The sequence below is a fragment of the Xiphophorus couchianus genome, chromosome 21, assembly GCF_001444195.1.
Source record: "Xiphophorus couchianus chromosome 21, X_couchianus-1.0, whole genome shotgun sequence".
Classification (NCBI taxonomy): domain Eukaryota; kingdom Metazoa; phylum Chordata; class Actinopteri; order Cyprinodontiformes; family Poeciliidae; genus Xiphophorus; species Xiphophorus couchianus.
The window spans coordinates 13,690,944-13,709,974 of NC_040248.1; the positions used below are offsets into that span (position 1 = coordinate 13,690,944).

Genomic DNA, 19,031 nt, shown 5'->3' on the forward strand with positions numbered 1-19,031 from the left:
GCACCGGGTTTTTTGCAAGACCACCAGTGAAAGTGTGTCAGTATCACAGCACATTGCCGTAATTTAATTTTATCCGCCCAGATGTCTCACAGTAAAAACATGTAGTATTTATTCACATTTAATTTCCAGACACCACAAATAGGACTTAACTGACCGCTCCCATTTATAAGATTCATCATATAACAAATTGTCCCAGATGAGCAGTCCCCTCTTCTTTTGCTCATGTTGGCTTTTTTTTGTAGCTGATAAATTACCTATACCCCATAATAATAATAGAGCTACCTTACCTGAGACTAGCTGTCCATTTTAGCCAAACTGACACTAAGAAGACAGATTTCTTGAGAGTCTGACATTGAAAACAGTTTGAGCAAATGAGTCTGCATCTATCTCCATGGTAACGAACTGCTGTACTGGCCAATAGGGGGCAGGAGTCTTCAGCAATTCAATAACTTCTTTAGGCATTAGCTCAGATGCACTATAGTTCCAGGACGCACAGAACCTGATCCACTGCTTCATCACGTGAAAAGAAGCTCCCAGGCCTCTAGTAGTTGTCATCTAAATATTTACCATTCTTCATTGTTCCAATGCTTTTCATATCAACGACAATACTGAGGGAAGATAAAATCTCCTTGTTATTAATTAAGTCAAACTCACTAATAAGTGAGTTTGACTTAAAACTCACTTATTCTTATTCTCACTAATAAGAAAAGATTATTTTCATCTTTTGGAGTTTATTATAAGTGCTAAGTACGAGTTTGTTGCACTCAATAAAATAACCTGTGATTGTCTTGTTTAAAAAAGGTTTTGGTTACCCTTTGAATTGGCAGAACTTAAAAAAGAAAGCCCAACAACTCTCATTCCCTTCATAATTCTTCACACAATATGACTGTCACTCTGCATCATAGTTAAGAGCCTCGATATTTGCATTTCAGCTTTTAAGGACTTTCCATTTTAACATATTGTGTGCTCTCCAATTTATCATAGTAGTCTGAAATGTCTTGCTTTTATGGGACCATTTTGTTTGAATAGTCGGTGTCTGTATTAAAGATAATATAACGCTTGGGTCTTAACATGCAAATAAGGGCATCATTTGAAGTCAGTTCAGTCAATAGGATGAATTTATTACACTGTATTACAAGGTATATTCTTATTACCCTGTAAGCCGTATATAGTGGAGCAGAGACCTTGAATGAGGTTTAGCTTTAAACCCGGTAATTATCTCCTCAGCCCTCTGCATCAATGCTAATCCACAGAGAATAAAGGCAGAAATGCTTACCAGACAAGCCTCATTAAATATTTACTGTTTGGCCACCATCTACTACTTGCACAACAAACACCCATGAATCGTTTGGCTTGCTTTCCCCTGGTTCATGCCATGTGTTGCTGCCCCTTCGCCGCAGGTGATGGCGACACATCGGGTTGAATTTTGTTTTTTCTACATATTTCAGCTCACATTATTGGTTAATAATCTCAGATTGTGAGCTAGTCCCTGATGCGTGACCATGTTAAATATTAATGTCTATGGATGATTACTGTGCAAGACGGAGAGAGGCAGGAAGTGTGATGGAGGTGACACCCCCCATTCATCATGGGGGCCTTAACAGAATCTAAATCCTCCCTGTGTTTTTAACCTTCGTACTCCTGGGAGAAGAGGAGGAGAAAAGAAAGTGGCATGAAAGGGAGGAGAGAGAGAGAGAGAGATCAAACTTAGATATCGCTGGGAAAAGGGAATGGCTATAGATCCGACACAATTCGAGTTATGAGCAATACGTGAGAAATGGGTGAACAAAATGTAAAGATGGATGGATGGATTTGAAGCAAGATCATGATGTGTGATTGGGTGGGAAAAAGGGAAGTGAGATGATGAAAAATAGGACTGCATAATATTTAAAGTATAAAGCTCTTTTTCCTCAGCTGACCTGTCAGGCTATCCCATGTGACGGGCTGACGGATGTGCAGAAAAGAACTCTTATCTTATTTTGTCAAGGTCTGGCAGTCACTCAAGTTCTACTCAGCATAAATAAACAAGTGGGGAGGAAAATGGCAGCCGTCTCACCTTCTCTTCAAGGGTGTCATTTACTTCACATTTGTCACTTCCTCAAACTCCGTATTTTCCGGCTGAGCATATGGTGGGGCAGGACTCCCATTTACCTGCTTAATGTCTCCTTGAATCATATAATCAAGCAGAATATTGGCTGAGGGAGATGGAGGAAATATATATAACTATGGCACTCCTGAATAACTCTCATGCATCATACCATTAGAGCTCCAGAGGTGTTATTCATTTTTACTGCCCAGCTCCCAAAATCAATCCTACGTGGGAGGAGGATTTGTTATTACTGTTGTGTTTTTTTTTTTCTTTGGCTTTTTTGTAATTCATTGGCCACTGAATTGTCACTTTAAATTCATCACTCCATCCATCCCCAATGGTTTCAAATTAATCTTGATCAATGACCTTTTTCTTGGTTTGTTTGTTTTCTAATGAGAATTTTCCCTTGCATCTTGTTTGGATTGCAAGAAATATTTGACTAATGCTTTGATCTGGCAGATTCAGGAGAGATACTGAGTTAACAGTCCAATTCCCATTTTACTTTACACGGCTTAATAAAACCACATTGTTTCTACTCAAGCTGCCTGATTGCTAATGCTAAATGAGTCAATTTTTAGCCAAATGTGTACAACCTTGAGAGTGGTCTAGTTTTCTTACTTGTTCTTGGCATTTTCCTCAAATGTGCCAACATAAAAGATGAGAGACAACTTCTTTCAAGCCTTCAAAGTAAAAGCCTTGAACATATGCTTTGAACATTAAATAAGATTTTAAAACTCATTAAAATCTTACTAGATCTGCTCCACTTACAAAAGTCTCAGTATGTTGAGGGGATGTCTGGGTGGAAGTGCCTTAGGTTGTAGATTATTCTCCTTTGCAAGGCTTTTGGTTGCGCAATAAAAAATATGTTTTCTTTATTCACGCTCCAGTCATCTAATTCAAAAAACAAAACCAGACAAAACAGGAGTCAATATTTGAATGCAATAAGCTACATTTTCAGGCTGGATTTGGCAAGACTTTCAATGGCAGAGTCCATATAGTAATACTCAATATGCTGCAATATGCATCCTCCTTCAATTGTGGCACCATTTAAGGGATAATAAACAAAAATAATAATGGGATAATAAACATTACAACATAGAAACTATGAACCAGACAGATTTTATTACTTTCTGTACTAAGTTTAGTTGTGTGAAATAAATGAACCATAGTAGGAAGAGATTTTTCCTTGAGAATTGTTTCACTTGAATCATTCAATTCACATTTAATTATTACATGTAGAGATTGTCTCAAACACATGGCTGAACTTGTTTTATATTTATATATATATATAGACTCTCCAGTATTCACATTTCCAGTACTGTGCTCCAAAACATCCAGAGGATTTTTTTCAGAGTTTTTATGACGTCCAAATTATGATATCCAGTTTTACTGTTCAGTAATGTTTTAAAAGCATTTTAGGTGTGAGTTGTCTGACTCAATTGGAGTTAACAGGCTTTCAAGGTTGAGTGACAGTGAAAGCTTTGAAAAGTCTGTAGATGTCGCATAAAATAAGCTGTTTAATGTGATGAGTCACTGCTGAGACTTTCAACAGTGATTGTCCTCCTCATTATGCATGAGAAATACACCAGAAAACTCTGTCATGCTAATTATTGCCTAACTGATGTGATTACCTCTTCCTCCTCCAAATGCATCAGGTTCACCTACCTGTGAACGTGCTCAACATAAAGAGAAAAGCTCTCGGTTTAATGTGTTTATGCCATTTTCTTTCTTTTATTACTCTGTGCCGACAGGAGTACCAGTCCTGCAACACCCTGCCGTGCCCCGACCTCAAGAAGACAACGCCCTGGACTCCGTGGACACCCGTCAATATTTCTGACAACGGCGGCCACTATGAGCAGCGTTTCCGCTACACCTGCAAAGCACGCATCCCTGACCCAAGTCTCCTGGAAGTGGGGAGGCAGAGGATTGAGATGCGCTACTGCTCCAGCGACGGATCCACTGGCTGCTCCACTGACGGTGAGTGAGCGCGGAGACAGATGGGCTCTTTCCAGCCAGATAAGCCTCTGGATGTTTCCATTATCTAATTCCAGCTGGCTCCCCACATCTCTACAGGCTGGTTGCTGTCCTATTAATTTGCTTATTGTGTAAAACTTTTCCGCCTATGCATATCCTGAAAAAGTTAAATGAGACTTGAATAACTTGTCTCTTGTGTTTCTGATCCCATCCTTGGTGACATTATCAGTGCATCAAAGCAGGCAAGACATGTTAATGAACTTCCAATGCACAAAGCTCATCATGAGTTTAAAACCAACTTTAGCTCTCATGCTTTTTCTGTGCACACAAAAAAACACGCCCACACGCAGGCACACACACACATCCAGATGAAATCAGATATTTTACACATACTACATAAAAGACACAGCCTTTTTTTCTCACATCCTGACACTTAATCAGACTAAATCAACCCAGTTTAAATCAGCTAGTGTTACCAAAGTGACTTCTGTGAGGCCACACAAGGAAGCAGTGTGTTTTAAGATAACATGCTTTCCATTAAACTGAGGCCTACCACAGGTAGGCCTCAGTTTAATTAATATGGTATGAATTAACATATTAAGCTTTCAAAGCTTTGAGGTAAGCATCTGGCCTTTCCCAAATTCTAAAACGGCATACTCTATGTAAGCCTCTAAATTTAAAGAGAATAATTTTCCCTCTCAGACACTTTTGACCTAAAATAGGAAAGGTTTAATCTAGTTAAAAGTGATATGGTAATGACAAATATCGTCCTTTTAAGCAGTATAGGTAAACATCTAGCTTTAACTGTAACGAATGGGAACAGTTGACTTATTTTCTCACATTTTATTCATCTTGCAGCTGCTCCTGTTTGCACCACACATTCGACAGCACCCCCGACAATTTTAGAGTTGTAAATGTTTGTACAACCAGTTCGCTAATTGACAAGTTGTTTATGTGCTTAGATGAGGTATTTGTATCTGAGAGGAAGCACCGCACAGCATCATAAAAAGAGGTTAAAAAAAAAAAAGCTACAGCAGTTAAAGTTTGTTTGTAGTGTTGCTCTGCGCCTCTGTTGGGGGAAAAAAATAAATGCTTTTTAGAGAGTCAGACATAGCGCCTTGGTAAGCTGTAGTGGTGGCCTCCCCTTCCCTTTGACTTCATTTTCATCTCTGGGTGGTCTGCCACCATCACCACCCCATGTGTGTGCTGCGGTAATCACTGAGGTTATCCTTAATGCACACTATCGCTGGGATTGATCTTTTTGATCTTTCTCATCTTCCTCATTTCTTGTTGCTAATAGCTGTCTTTGCGTTGGAGCTGCCAAAGGAACATGTTGTTCTCGTCTCACTTTGAAGCTACAGCTTAAATGTTCCTGAAGGGTTTTAAATGATCACTGACAAGCACAGAGGAAACCTGACTGCGGAATCAAAGTTTTACGAGGAGTGACAGCTGCACACATTGGATATTTAGAGAACAAAGAGTTGAGTTTTAATAGGTCTGTCTTGACTGGGATTAGTGGGAGGAGGTAACAGACAGAATGTGTTTCATTATAGGTTGTCACCACCAGTCTGACATCAGATTAGCTTCAGCGTTAATTACAGCAACGAAAAAGCAAAAGGCTTGTGTGCTCAGTTGTCACTTTTCGCTACTTGTGTAATTTGGAAGTAAGCAACTATCAGTCCCGTGTTGGCAGATACAGTAGCTTTGTGTTCTTTGTGAAGTTTTTTTAATGTTACAACAACAAACTTGAATTTATTTTATTGTATTTTATGTTTGTGTTTATGGTGCCTTTTACTGTACTACATTCAAATAAAATCTTGTACAGCCAATTGCTTTTGGCATTAGACCTAACGCCTAATAGCCCCATAAAGACTAAGAAACACAACAGACCCGTCAGGAAAAAAAGGTTATGTAGATGTTTAAGACAAGTTTAAATTGGAAAACCACAGAAACTCTAGTAAAGAAAGAGACCAATGGCAGCTCTGGAGGAGGCGCTGATATGCAGCAGTGTGTTCTTTATTTTTAGCTATTTGTTTACCAGTGAGTTACAGGGGCGGGCCGGGAGTCCCAGGAGTCCCAGGAGCTTGGTTTGGGGATGCCTTTCATCCGACTACACAATGGATGAAAATACACTACGATTTTAAAACAAAAGAACTGTAGTTGCTGTATAAAAACCTTTTTTCAATCAAAACTACTCTGTGTTTATGCATTTAATGTCATAATAAACAAAAATTAGCCAACAATAGTTCATTAAATAAGCAGTTTAAAAATATTACTGAACAAAAAACAATATCTGAAGCCATACAGACTTATTACATCATGAAAACCCCAACAAAAAGAAACTATTGTAACTTTGATCGGCATGACAATAACTTTAGACTAGAGCAATTAGTCAAAACCTAACATTTTAACATATACTTTCAACTAATTTTCCTCTAATATTTCTCATGACAGGTCTGGTAAAATAGTTCTACCCAGAGTGAGTCTTTCTCCCTTTTAACAGACTTTTTTCTAAAATGTTTTCTTTTGTAATAAAATAAATATATGCCTTTTTGTGGTCAGCAAATATGGATTAATTTTAATTGATCCAACAGATTTATTATTTCTGAACATATGATGCAATATTGTTGTTAGGTTGTCTTTAAAGTTCTGTGTGCCACGGTCACATCCAATAACACAATACAACACATGCCAAGTCAAGGAAGGAATGACGGAGCCATTTAAGCAATGTTTGCTAATCTGCTGTTGTCCTGCTGCTTGGTCCTGTGTCGTCATTGATCCTCCACCTTGGAAAATATCTGATAATTTGGGCATTTAGTTGGATCTATTTGATTCTCTGAAAGAATTTCTTTAAACATTTTATGGAAGAAACTCCCACTTAGAGGATAACGCCATCTCTTCCTCTACAAAATAACACTCCTTCTGTTAGTTTGAGGATATAGCCTAGATGAGTAAGTGCAAGATATTGGTGTGCAGCTCTGCTGTTTCCCAGGTCGATTGTTGATTTCTAGACCTCAATATGACTCAGGTCTCTAAGGGGTGTTAAGTCATATTTGTCGAAAGGGAGGATGAACCTCACTGGTCCACTACCTCATTTCAACCACTATCAAACAAACCATCCATCTGGAGACCACTGGTGTGTGTGTATTAGTGGGCGTAGGTAGGGCAGGGCTAATATGTGTGGATTTACACATATCAGTGAGAACTAAAGTTTTTCTTTTGTTTTTTGCTCTCAGAGGCATTTATTTTACAAAGCCCTTCTCCTGCTGTCCCTCCCCCAGCAATGGATTGGGTGCCCAATCATCGAGAGACAACACTTAACCTTTCCTAAACTAAGAGGCTATCATAAGATAATTACCCCCACAGCAGTGGTGTGTATTGATGTCCACTGCTGGAGCAATTGACACAGAGATGCCTCTGAGATAAACAGTCAAAAGGAATGATGTGTCACTTCATAAAGATTTGTCATCTTCACCAGCTATCTTGGAATTGATTAAAGCTCTCTGTGAAATAGAACAGGTTAATGCATGAGGTGTAATATATATATATATATGTATATGTGCATTCACTACTTCTGAAAAAGATCTAATTTCTTCGTTTAGGATTGTCTGGTTAATGGTCGATCAAGCTAAAAATCACCATATTCTGGTCACGAGCTACATTTTTAACCTCAAACTAATCCTTAACAACAGTTTTCTTAGTAAAGACACTGATTTCCACTATAAACATATTTCAGAATGAACTCATACTCTTCCCACTTTACGTCATTTAGTTGTTTGCTTTGGTGTTGTTCAGTCCCTCCCGTTTGTACTGATGTTGCTTCGTGGTTACATTTAACTTCCCCTCTGCAGAGCTGGAGTTGGTTTTTATATTTTATTTTTGTCTGCTGCTTGCTTGGGCAAAATGTCACTATGTTTGAGGATCACAGCAATCAGATCTACGTGACATTTGGACGATTCGGGTAGCATTCAAAGACATGGCAGATGTTATTGATCACACCTGGGAGGAACATGTGCGCCATGTAGATAAGGAGAATTAATCCCATGTCAATACAGAGACTAAATTATCATTTGAGTTATGTTCACCAGCTTCCTGACTTCCCAGCCTGTTTTGTAGTTGCTGTGTGCCACATTGTCTCCCATACTAAGATCCCTATCTATCTCTATTATGAGTCCTAAATTATGGATATAATTTAAACAAGCATATACAATGAGCCTTTACATAATAGACTGCCTTGTTTCATATCGCTGATCATGGCTTAATGATAGCAATGACTTAATTACTGGCTATCTGCAGTGTTTAAAAGACCTCTCTTGTCTTTTAAACCTAGTGATTAGTGCGGCTGCAGCTTTTATTCTTTCTTCTTATCACATTTCGCAAGCATGAGAACAAACTATTATTTAATCCAAAATAAAGATACATATTTTTAATACTGAACGCAATTTTGTTTTCCTTTTTTATTTTCACTCACTCCTATTAGGACATTTTTAACATTGAACAGAAATATTTTCACTGGAGTGTTTTTAATGCTTAGCTCTGCTTTCTTTATAGTACTGTACATCCCAGGAGCTTAACGTTTTACTCCTAGTTACCCAGACAACAAATAGATGAAAAAAAAATAAAAACAAACAAACTGAACACCAACTTACACTGTATTTCTCATGGGATCAAGATTAATTCATCATGAGTAGTGATTGTATTATTAGTCCACAGCTGAAAAGTTGAAGAACAAGTTTACATGGTTTTTAGCTAGGTTTTTGTTGTTTTACAATAAAAAATCTGAAGATATTGCATTTATGATCAGCCTCCCGCTTACTTCAATAAATTATTAAATATGTTTTATTATTAGTTATTAATTATTAAATAAAGATCCAGAATTACCTTCTGAAGTCTCCTGATTAGCAAAAAGGTTTTTACCTGTGAGCAGCATATTTCCATTTACCCTTAAGGTGTGCTGTTATATTTGAAGGTTAATTCTCAAGTCAACGCCTAGCAGGATATAAAAATAAACTAAACATTAAGAAAAATGGGCTGCAATGATTTGACTCGATATAAATTGAACAATAACATATTATATAAATAACAATAAAGTGACTTAGAAAATCCATAATTAAAAGAAAAAGACTGGCTGAGCAGGAAATAAATATAAATGAGAAAAGCTATCAAGATAATGCAGAGATCAATGGCTCTGGAGGAAGAATCTGCCGACTATTAATGGCTCACGTTACAAATCCAGTTATTATGGAAATGAGACTTGAAGACAATGTTTGAAATGAAAAGTTAAATAAGCTCAAGTGGATGCTTTGCACAGTGGAGGACATAAAGAAGATGCTCTGGTCAAATGAGATCAAAATGAGATATTCTGTCTTATGCAAAACCCTACATTTGGCAAAAGAATTAGCACTGCACATTTCACTCAATACACCATCTCCACTATGAGATATGGTAAATGCAGCATCTTACTGTGGGATGCTTTTGCCTTGTAGAGATTGGGACACTACGAAGTTGAAAAGGTGGTTTCACTAAGTATTAAACCAAATTTATTATCTAGATTGTTTTCAAACAATGTTTGAAAACTTTTTGGAAAGCACTCAATCTGTTTTACTTGTATATTTCACAAAGAGGCTGTGTGCATTTTGCCGTGACACTATATGATTTTATACAGTATTTACTGACAGGAGATTATACTAAGACATAATGTTGTTTTATTAGTCACCATATATGTTTTTCTTTTGTTTTTGTGTTTGTGACATTCTTGAAATGTCATCCATCAGTTTCAAATTCAAAACTACTCTTTACCTACATAGCTTCACAACAACAATGAGGTGGATAAATTAATAATCATCTACCTCTAGATAGCATACAGATTAAATTCACCCTTCTCCTATTTGATGAAATCATGTATTTGTACATCATTGTTTAGTCTCTGTTAAAAATAGATATCAAGTGTTATTAATACTGTTGGTAACTGCTCCATGAAGGAGCAGTTCTTTTATTTATTTCACACCTCTTGTCTTCGAAACATACTCCTGCTGAATTTGCTGAATAAATATTCAAAATATTCATTCAGCCTAGTTTTATGATGAACTAGTAATAGCAAACCCTGAGAATTATGTGTATTCATCCCAGCAGCTCATCATTTGCATGTGACAAAAACAGAGGCAGACACACGAGGGGGCAAAAGAAAGCAGAGGAAAGATGAAAGGCATTTTTGTTGAAGGCTGTGAGTTTGTAATTTTCCTGGTGAGTGTCAATGAATGATGTCTTCATTTTTTTTTTGTTTCTCAGGAAGAAACAGTGGTGTGTCAGCAGCCTGATGTGTTTTACTTCAGCTGATCTGGTGCCAAGGCCAGGGTCCTCTTATGGCTGTGAGATTAGTTTTTCCTGCGCTGATGTCATGAGCAGGCATTAGACATGCGATGGTGCTTAGAGCCGACTCTGACAGATGAATGCTGTTCCACTACCCTTATTGTTTGTCTGTCATTCAGCTGCACTCCATCCTCCCTTTTCTGTGGCATCGCTCTGTTTCTAAGTCAAGACCTGTGTACCTTATTGAAATTATACAGCATGTGGTATCTGAGGTACCTCTGTCTGTAGTAAACTACCACAAATGACATTCGTGACAATGTGTTTTGGTGCCCATTTGTTTCAAACAGATGATGTAATGACACCAATAAGGGTAAATCTGTGGGGAGATTGCATTATGCTCAACCCTGTAATGACATAGCATTCAATCATCCCTTTTGTCACTCTTTTTAAAAAGTCTTAAAATCCCTAAAATATCTGCTTCTTTTTTGAAGTATCATAATCTCATTCTAACAAAGTTTAAAAACAAAGTTATTCCATCGTGGTGGGGGAAAATCCATGTTAACAAATATATTTTATTTCTTAAAACTATATGTCATGTCTATGGACACATGGGCTAGATGTCAATACTTTGCACAGTCATCACTCACTATTCTAACTGTGCTCTCTCTGCTTCTTGGAGAATTCATGAAGAGAGAGGGATCTTCCACCTCCTCGCTTTGCAGATGATCACGTTTAAAATTGCAGGATAGGAACAGTTTTCTCCAATGACAATAGAATCCAGTTGACATGTATAGACCATCAAAAAGTTGCTATGGAGACTTATTAATATCAATGAGCCACTCTTCTTGTGTCTAAAGAGAAATGTACAGTGAGCCTCGTCTATAGGTAATCAGAGTTTAAATCCATGACACCTGAAATATTCTAGACTGTTCAATATTCGGTCTAACCAGTCATTTACAATTGTGGTGATCCATCAGAATCCTTTCAAATGGAACAGGATCCCCAATGTGATAGTAAGAGAGACTGCATTGAACTAAAAAAAACCTACAGTAAAACCAATGCTGCTTGTCAAAAATGCTTTTCAAGCAAAGCAAGTTGTGATGCATTCAGCTTAACAATGAAGATCAGGAAGTATTTTTGGTACTCGATCTGACTGGGAGATGCTTTCTACTTTTGTCTCATCTGACTTTGGTTCACTTTCTGATCACCACCCCACAGCAAACAGTGAAGATTTGTTCTCAAATAAGCGACGGGGGGTTGGATGTTTGTTCAGTACAAGCAAGTCTACTTTGAAGAACAAAGTCCAGTTATTTTTACCTCCTCTTACAAAGACAATAGCATGCACCCAAAAGTGCAACTATTACTGTCTTCAGTGTCATCTGTTGTTGCATTGGGAAGCGAAACAGGCTGAGTTCCCCCCTTCTGGTATTGTCAGTTCACTTAAACAAAGAAATCCTGACTTGTTTGATGAGAACCAAAAAACGTTTGTTCTGTTTGACGTTTGGGCTTGATAGATCAATGGAAAGATGAACATATACTTCTTTTTCATATTAAATAAAAATATTTTAAAAGTCAAAGAAAAGTAATTTTTTTACCTTCAGCATACTTTTTCTTTTCCTTTTTTGTCCTTACAAGGAAACAGTAAGTACATTGTTTCATTTTGAAATCAGATTTTTTATTTTTTTTTTAAATGGCCAGAAGGTACAACATTAAAGTATGTGAATCGTTTTTATCTGTAAGATACAAAGTTTCTAAGAATGCCTTTCAATAGAGGATCAAAAGGAATTTCTTTTGATGTATTTTTTAGAAAGTAGATATTTGAGGAAATTAAGATTGTGCCACTGCTAACTGTGGTTTTTGCCTGAAGCCAAAATAGCAAAAATTTCACCTTGTTTTACTATATTTTGTTTTCTATATTTGACTTGACGCACCACAGGTATGTCAACATAGTTCTGATCGTGAACTTGTTGCAGATACATGCACTTTATTTGGACTTTGCGGTAAGATTTTCCTGAGTTCCCGGTCCAAACCTAAAAGGCCACAAGAGTTCTCCCCATAGATTGTCATCTGGAAGGTGGAAAGCAGCTGAATGAAAGCGCATTGTCAGATTTGCTAAGAATATGCTTAATAACTTATGAGGATATCGGAATTGAAACAAATAGGTAAATGTTTCAGAACTCCCTGAGCTCTTGCTAATTTTAGAACTCATTCTCATTCAGCTTTTTTACCAAATAGTAGGAAATTGAGTGGGGTGGATCAAATACTTGGATCCAGAGAATATCTGTTCCAGCTGCAAAGGTATGTGATCGATTGCAGCCCATTCCTAGCTTAGTGCTGTGCAGTGCAAACAATCCTCTGCAGATTTCCAGAGCAGACTGAATGATGCCAGTCAGCAAGCTCCTCGATGAGTAACAGGAAAATCTTTTTGATGAGTGTACTGGACTCCATGCAGAGCCTCAACCTTGTCAAACCTTCTTGTTTAACAGTCCGTGTCAAGCCCAAATCTTCAGCAGATGTTAATCCCAAAAAATCTGAAGCAGCTGACCCTCTCTTTTGCTTTTCCTGTTGTATAGATGGAGGGTTGCCAACCTCCCCTCACCCCACGTTGAGCCTCAACCCTGCTCCTCAGTTTTGCTGACGTTGAGCAGATGTTTTTTCTCCTTGCACCTCAATCTCAGAGCTCACACCTCCACCCTGTGAGCAGACTCTGCTCGGTTTGTGATGATCGTAGGCAGTGTTGGAGCTGTGCATGCATTTTCGTCACTTATCCAATTCCAGATTGGATGTCGTCCTCATAAACAACACATTGTTCTCACTCGTTTCTATGCAATAACATATATTTTGATCATGCATATTAGTCTGAGAGTTGTTAATCTGCTGTTGTATAGTGTAGGTTTCCTGCAAACAATCTTTACGGTTTCTCCTGATTGTTTTGACTTTGCATTGTGTAACCTGTCAGGTGACGGAGCGTGTTTCCCATTAAAATCTCATAAGCTGTACTTTATTCACGTCTTCTATTGAAGCTGGAAAGTTGCAGTAGAGCAAACTCCACGTGTCACCTTGCCGCAGGAACCTACACTGTGCATGCACTCAGATGGTGATGCAGAAAGTGGCTAAATGGGTTTTTTATGTTGGTTTGCAGCCAGGTTCGTTTTTCATTCCGTTCACCAAATTGGACACAAATTAGAAAATTGATTAGTCCCAGGGTATTTTTCACAGGGAATATTTGATCAATAGGATTAATTTCACTTCGATTTGGCCTGCAACGAGAAGTGATTTTTGATGTATCCTTCATTATGGAGACAGTGTCACACCTGAGTGCATTTCTTGAAAATCATGCTCATAAGTCTCATGTTTTATTTCAGAGGTTTTAATATGCAGCTATGGTTCCAGTGTAAAAAAAATAATTCAGGCCTTCAGCTTAATGCATTAATGGATTTGCGATCAAACTTCTATGAAAGCATGCAAAGTGTGTGATTAGAAAGGTTACCAAGGGTTACACCCATTATCTCTGTTCAAGGCTTTAGTTTTTTGTTAATACACTTAAGACAGGCCTGCCTTGTTGTCATGAGAACATGCAGTCTATGGAAGTGAACCAATTTAGCTTTCATGAATAGAAAATAAACTCAGAAAAAATGTTACGTGAAAAACAGTTTTAGAGTTTATCTAACTGATGTTGTGCGTTATGAAAAGCAGCAGTGCTATGCAGATTTAAACCAATTTATTGGAAGTGTCTAATCATTTACTCTATTCCTAAAATCCTTAAAATGTACCTTTGAGTTTTAGCTCATTAAAATTTTAATGAGCTAAAACTCATTAAAATTGCTTAATGATTTTAAACAAGAAAGTGTGTGGTGATAATAATTTACTACATTATTTTGCTTAGTTATTTTTGTCGGATTTGTATCATCTAATTCTTGTGTGAGAATCCTCTTTTTCTTTGTCTTGTAGATAGATTCAGATTCTTGGATTGCTGATGGCTTCTTGCACTGAAATGTTACCATATTAAAGTGACATTTAATAACCTAAATGTTACTTTAACATTTACTTTAACATTTAAAATAAATGTTAAAGTAAATGTAAGGACGTATAACCTTAGAAAATTAGGTCTATTGGACTTTCCTCGTGTAAATTTAATTATTGCAAATGCAGCTCTTACTGTTGTGTCAATAATTTTTTGAAGGTGTATACTCCATAACTTAAATTTTACAAACACTATGACTCAAGCAATTGGTAGGAACATTCAATTACACTAATTTATAATGCATAATGTCTCCATATTTCATGAAATGCGTAATATAGGGACATAATCTCATGTACCCATATTACATATGTCCTGTTTCTGTTTCTGGATTTTTTTCTCATTAAAAAAAATCCCAAAACAGCCACAAGGTCCATGATTACAAAGCAGCAGTATATTCAGTGTTTGTTGATGCTGCGTTAAGTAATTCTGCCTATAGTTTATTACTGAGGTTGTAATGAGCAGTTGTTGTATATGGGACTCCTTTCCTCGTAATACAATCCAATATAGCCAGTGTAGCTTTGGACTGCATTAAATAAACAGATGTTCCCATAAAGTAGTCGATGGCCAGGCTATTTGTGTTTCCGTGCATGTCTGTGGGGGCCCTCATGAATTTGCAGGGTTGTGTTTTATTTTGCACTCTGACAAACCTTATTTGGGTAAAAATCTCCTGGGAGCGTTTCTTTGGACAGCACAGAAAATACTGTCACGTTGTGCGACTGCAAACAGTCCGAACCCTCTAATTTTCACAAGATGTAACATTGGCACTTTCACACATGCATGTTGGAAGAAATTGGTTCGTCCACAGGGGGACATTGATAATCTCAAAGGTAAAGTAAAAGGGGAGGACAAGTAATGGCAAGCCAACATGCAGTGTAGAATGTAAGGCAGCTTGAGAGGCAGGTTTTTTTTCTCTCAGTGTGATCTTTTAGCATTTTTTGTTGATGAAACTTGACAGCAGATCTCTGCTCTCTGCTGAAAGTGGTGATTTTGCTACTCTGTCTCTCACTTCCTCTTGTTATAGAAGCAGATATGGTTTACAGGTGTCATTTCATCTTGGTGTCCATCTAATTTTTTTTGTTTTCATGTTTTTGATTGTTATCCATACAGAACACAAGATTGCACAGTTTTGCCATCATTTAACCCACCTCTCTGCACTAAGGTTTTTTGGGCTTTTGTTTTTATTTTGCTTGTGAGCTGGATGTGATGTTCAGCAGGTGAGGTGTTTTGATGTTGTACTCTGTCCATATTGAAGCTAGCTTATCAGGAGAGTGAGGATTAATTCCTTTCGGCTGTGTGAGGTTCTTGGTGAATCAATAGATCTAGCTTCGACCTATTTTTAAAGAAAAGGCTCCTGCTGTTTGTTTTGGGAGTAAAGGGGTTAACTTAATATGTAAAGTACTTCAAAGCAACCGTAAAGTGGAGATGCTAACATCTGAGCAGAGCATGAAGTGAGACAAGGATACAGGTGTTTTCAGCGATGGAAAAAGTGAGGCGAATAGAGTTATATCAGGTAGCTCTGTATCAAAAAATTAAAAACAAGTACTTTTAGACCATATAATATGTGATGATAAGATTGTGACTTGCTAACTGCAATTAAAGCTTTTAGGTGTTAAATCAGGATTTACAGAAATTCTTGTGAATTACTACATGGTTAAGAAAATTGTGGTGCGTGAGCTCTGATCAACGTCAAACAGATGTCATGACTGACTTTCACTGTATGCAGTTATGTCCATGCTCAACACGTACTTTGATGCTTTCAAAGCAGAACATTGCCCTCTGCAAAAACAAAACGACGTCACTGCATTTAGAGTGATCAAAGGAAAGTGTTGCTTTAAAAAGAATGCATTTTTCTTTGTTGAAAGGAAATTATTTAGAGTGGAAAAAGTACGAAATATACCAAAATATTTTGTCTCACCTCTGAACAGTCTTGTTCTAGGCAAGGCAAGTTTTCTTAGAGTATATGCATACACCTGTCAATCCAAAGTACTTTCTATGCTATTTACTCAAAAGAGGAAAAGAAAACAGCAAAAAAGAAACACATACCAGAATATTAATGAAGTTCTTATTACACTTCTAATTTATTTTGAAAGTAGAAAAAACATAGAAGATAGCTCATGCTGTGGCATAAGCGGAGATGGAAAAAACATGGAGAGTTCAATTTGCTGCAGCAATTGACAACATAATCGTTATAATTATGAGGACAATATCAATAATTAAAAACTGAATCCTCTTAAAAAAAAATTTTTAGTAATCCAGTTACGTTGCTACATTCTAGTACTCACAGCTGAATGTAAGCTTTCCCTAAATGATGTCAGTTCATAGATCATCGGGCAGATAATTTATTTTGCGCGTTTCCCCCGAATTTTTCACTTAGCCTCTCCAATAAGAAAACTCAAAGGTTTCCTAGTACCGTAAATTTTTCGTAGAAGTTGTATCACAAGTCTGAAAACACACAATGTGCTTCCTGCTTAAGAACAGTAATTTATTCATCAATTCAGGTTTTTTAACATTTATCTCTTTATCTTGGAAAGGCAGCCTGAATAGAAACATCAGTGCAGTTTTTGTTGTACCTGAGGGATGCAGCATCAAGATTGGTAAAAGAGCCAATCTCACCTTAATGTGTTTCTGTAAAACAAGCTCCATTGTTGTTTTTCTTCTTCTGCTCATAATGTGACGACATTACGATTTTATGCTACCTTCTGACTGGTACTGTTGCTGACGCACAAACAGTATTGTCACAAAGATTTGGGCTGTCCAGAGACTCATAACAGCCCCTACTAGAAGATGCAGCTGACAAAATGTACGTCATCAGCCAGACAGTAGACCAGAAGATGAAGAATTGTATGTTTATATTTATTCCAATAAAGCTTTATGTAAAGGTCATGTCCACATTTGAGAAGACTGTTCATGATTCACTCCATTGCCTTCAGAGAGGTGGTCTAGTCTTTCAGGTCCCAGAGGGCTTGATAAAGAGCACAGGTCAAAGTGGAAGTTGGGACTGTCCATTCCACTGCCTCCTCAGAATCGATAAAAAGCAAGGGCCCCTGGAGTCCTCTGTGGGCTTGTCAGCGCTCAAGGCAGCGTGATGCCAGGTTAGCTGGCCTGTGCACCGGCAAGGTCAGCCACAGTTATGAAGAGGTCGTGGATTTGCGCCGGGTAAACACATCGTGCTCTCCCTGAGAATACAAAGCAGAAGCGCAGTGATAACTGTCAGTGAAAAGAGGACGTTGACGAAACGGCAAGGCCAGGTTGGAGGACGGGGAAAAAGGAGTTGAGACAGAAAATATGCAGCATGTTAATAACGGTAAAGAAAGAAGGAGAATAGTGGGGATAAAAAGAGGCAATAAGGAAGCTAAGTGAGACAGTAACTGCATGTAATAAAGGAAAGATTAACAAGAATCTGGATGTTTTTTCTGTCCTTTTGAACAGCGGGTGAATTATATTCCCACTCAAAAAGGAAGCAGCGCAGGTGCAAAGGGTGAACATCCACCTTAAAACACACCAACAATGTTTAGTGAGGGATTCATCAGAGAAGTGCATGGACAGTGATTCTCTTTGCCTAGAGGGGATTCTCATTGAGTCAAACAGATGGATTTCCTCATTTCGGTCAATGCAAAAAGCTATCCCTCTCTGATCATCCTGATGTCTCCGTCTGAACACAGAGCTGATTAATGCATGCAGTCATTACAGTTTAATTGAAAGTACGTTTTTGGATTTCATTTAAAAACTCACAGCCTGACTGGTTCCAGATGAGAGATCTCTGATTAGTCAACTGATGTCATCCATGTAGGATCTCTAGAATGAAAACAAATGAAAAGAATTGCGTGACGGATCACATTTTTGACACAAAGTATATCGAGAAAAACGTCTACGGCCCTGCGAGTAGCAAACAGTTGGATCGGGGGGAAAAGTGGGAGCATGCTCAGTTGGGTTTAATTAGACTGATCAAAGTAGAGGTGACGTACTGTCAGGGCTTAATGTGTGAGCCCTCTGGGACTTTGCTGTTGACACAAACTGGAATATCTTAGAAAGGAATGTTGTGGAAGATGAACAAATACAAATCTTACATGTCAAAATAAGCAGGTCAAACAGCTTTATATATAGTTTTTTTTAAAATATAACTACAGTTGTTTTTTCAGTCAATTTGGTATATTCCTCGAATCATCCTCAACTTTTGCAAAAGAGTCATTTGTACAAACAGCAAAAACCCCATGGCTTACCTACAAAACCTACCTTCTTTTTCAAAATCCTCAGCCCATCTCTCAAAAGTAAATATCTGTATCTTTGAACACGTCAGTGCCTCTGAATGACATGTTCTTGTTTCACTGTGTTTAAATTATAGTCAAATTGAAATATAGCAGTGTAATGTGGAGGGATGTTCTCATGTAAACTATGACCAACATTTTGATGGCAATTGTTATAAGTTGTAAATGTGAAAATTTCAAGACTGTTTGTCCTGTAATTTGTCAAAAATCATTTATTTGTTATGTGTGAAATGATATTTTGTCTGATCAAAGCAAATTTGCATGGTTGGTAGAACTCAAGTCTTGAATGAGTGAATTATCCTGTGTTCTTTCCATTATGTGGTGATTTTCATTTATATTTTAGTTACTTTTTTTGAAAAAACAACTTTAC

The 19,031-nt window shown here is 37.5% G+C and overlaps 1 protein-coding gene across 4 annotated transcripts in view; it reads left to right on the top strand.

The window, feature by feature from the left end:
* Window positions 1–19,031, top strand: part of sema5a (sema domain, seven thrombospondin repeats (type 1 and type 1-like), transmembrane domain (TM) and short cytoplasmic domain, (semaphorin) 5A) — a 152,520-nt gene that overhangs the window by 120,164 nt on the left and 13,325 nt on the right. For all 4 annotated transcript variants that reach the window (XR_003593883.1, XM_028005263.1, XM_028005266.1 and 1 more), the window contains exon 16: window positions 3,841–4,066. Coding sequence is in view for 3 of the 4 variants with exons in the window: in XM_028005263.1 (XP_027861064.1) it covers window positions 3,841–4,066 (226 nt within the window). In the remaining variant the exon portion in view is untranslated. The remainder of the gene's footprint in view (window positions 1–3,840; window positions 4,067–19,031) is intronic.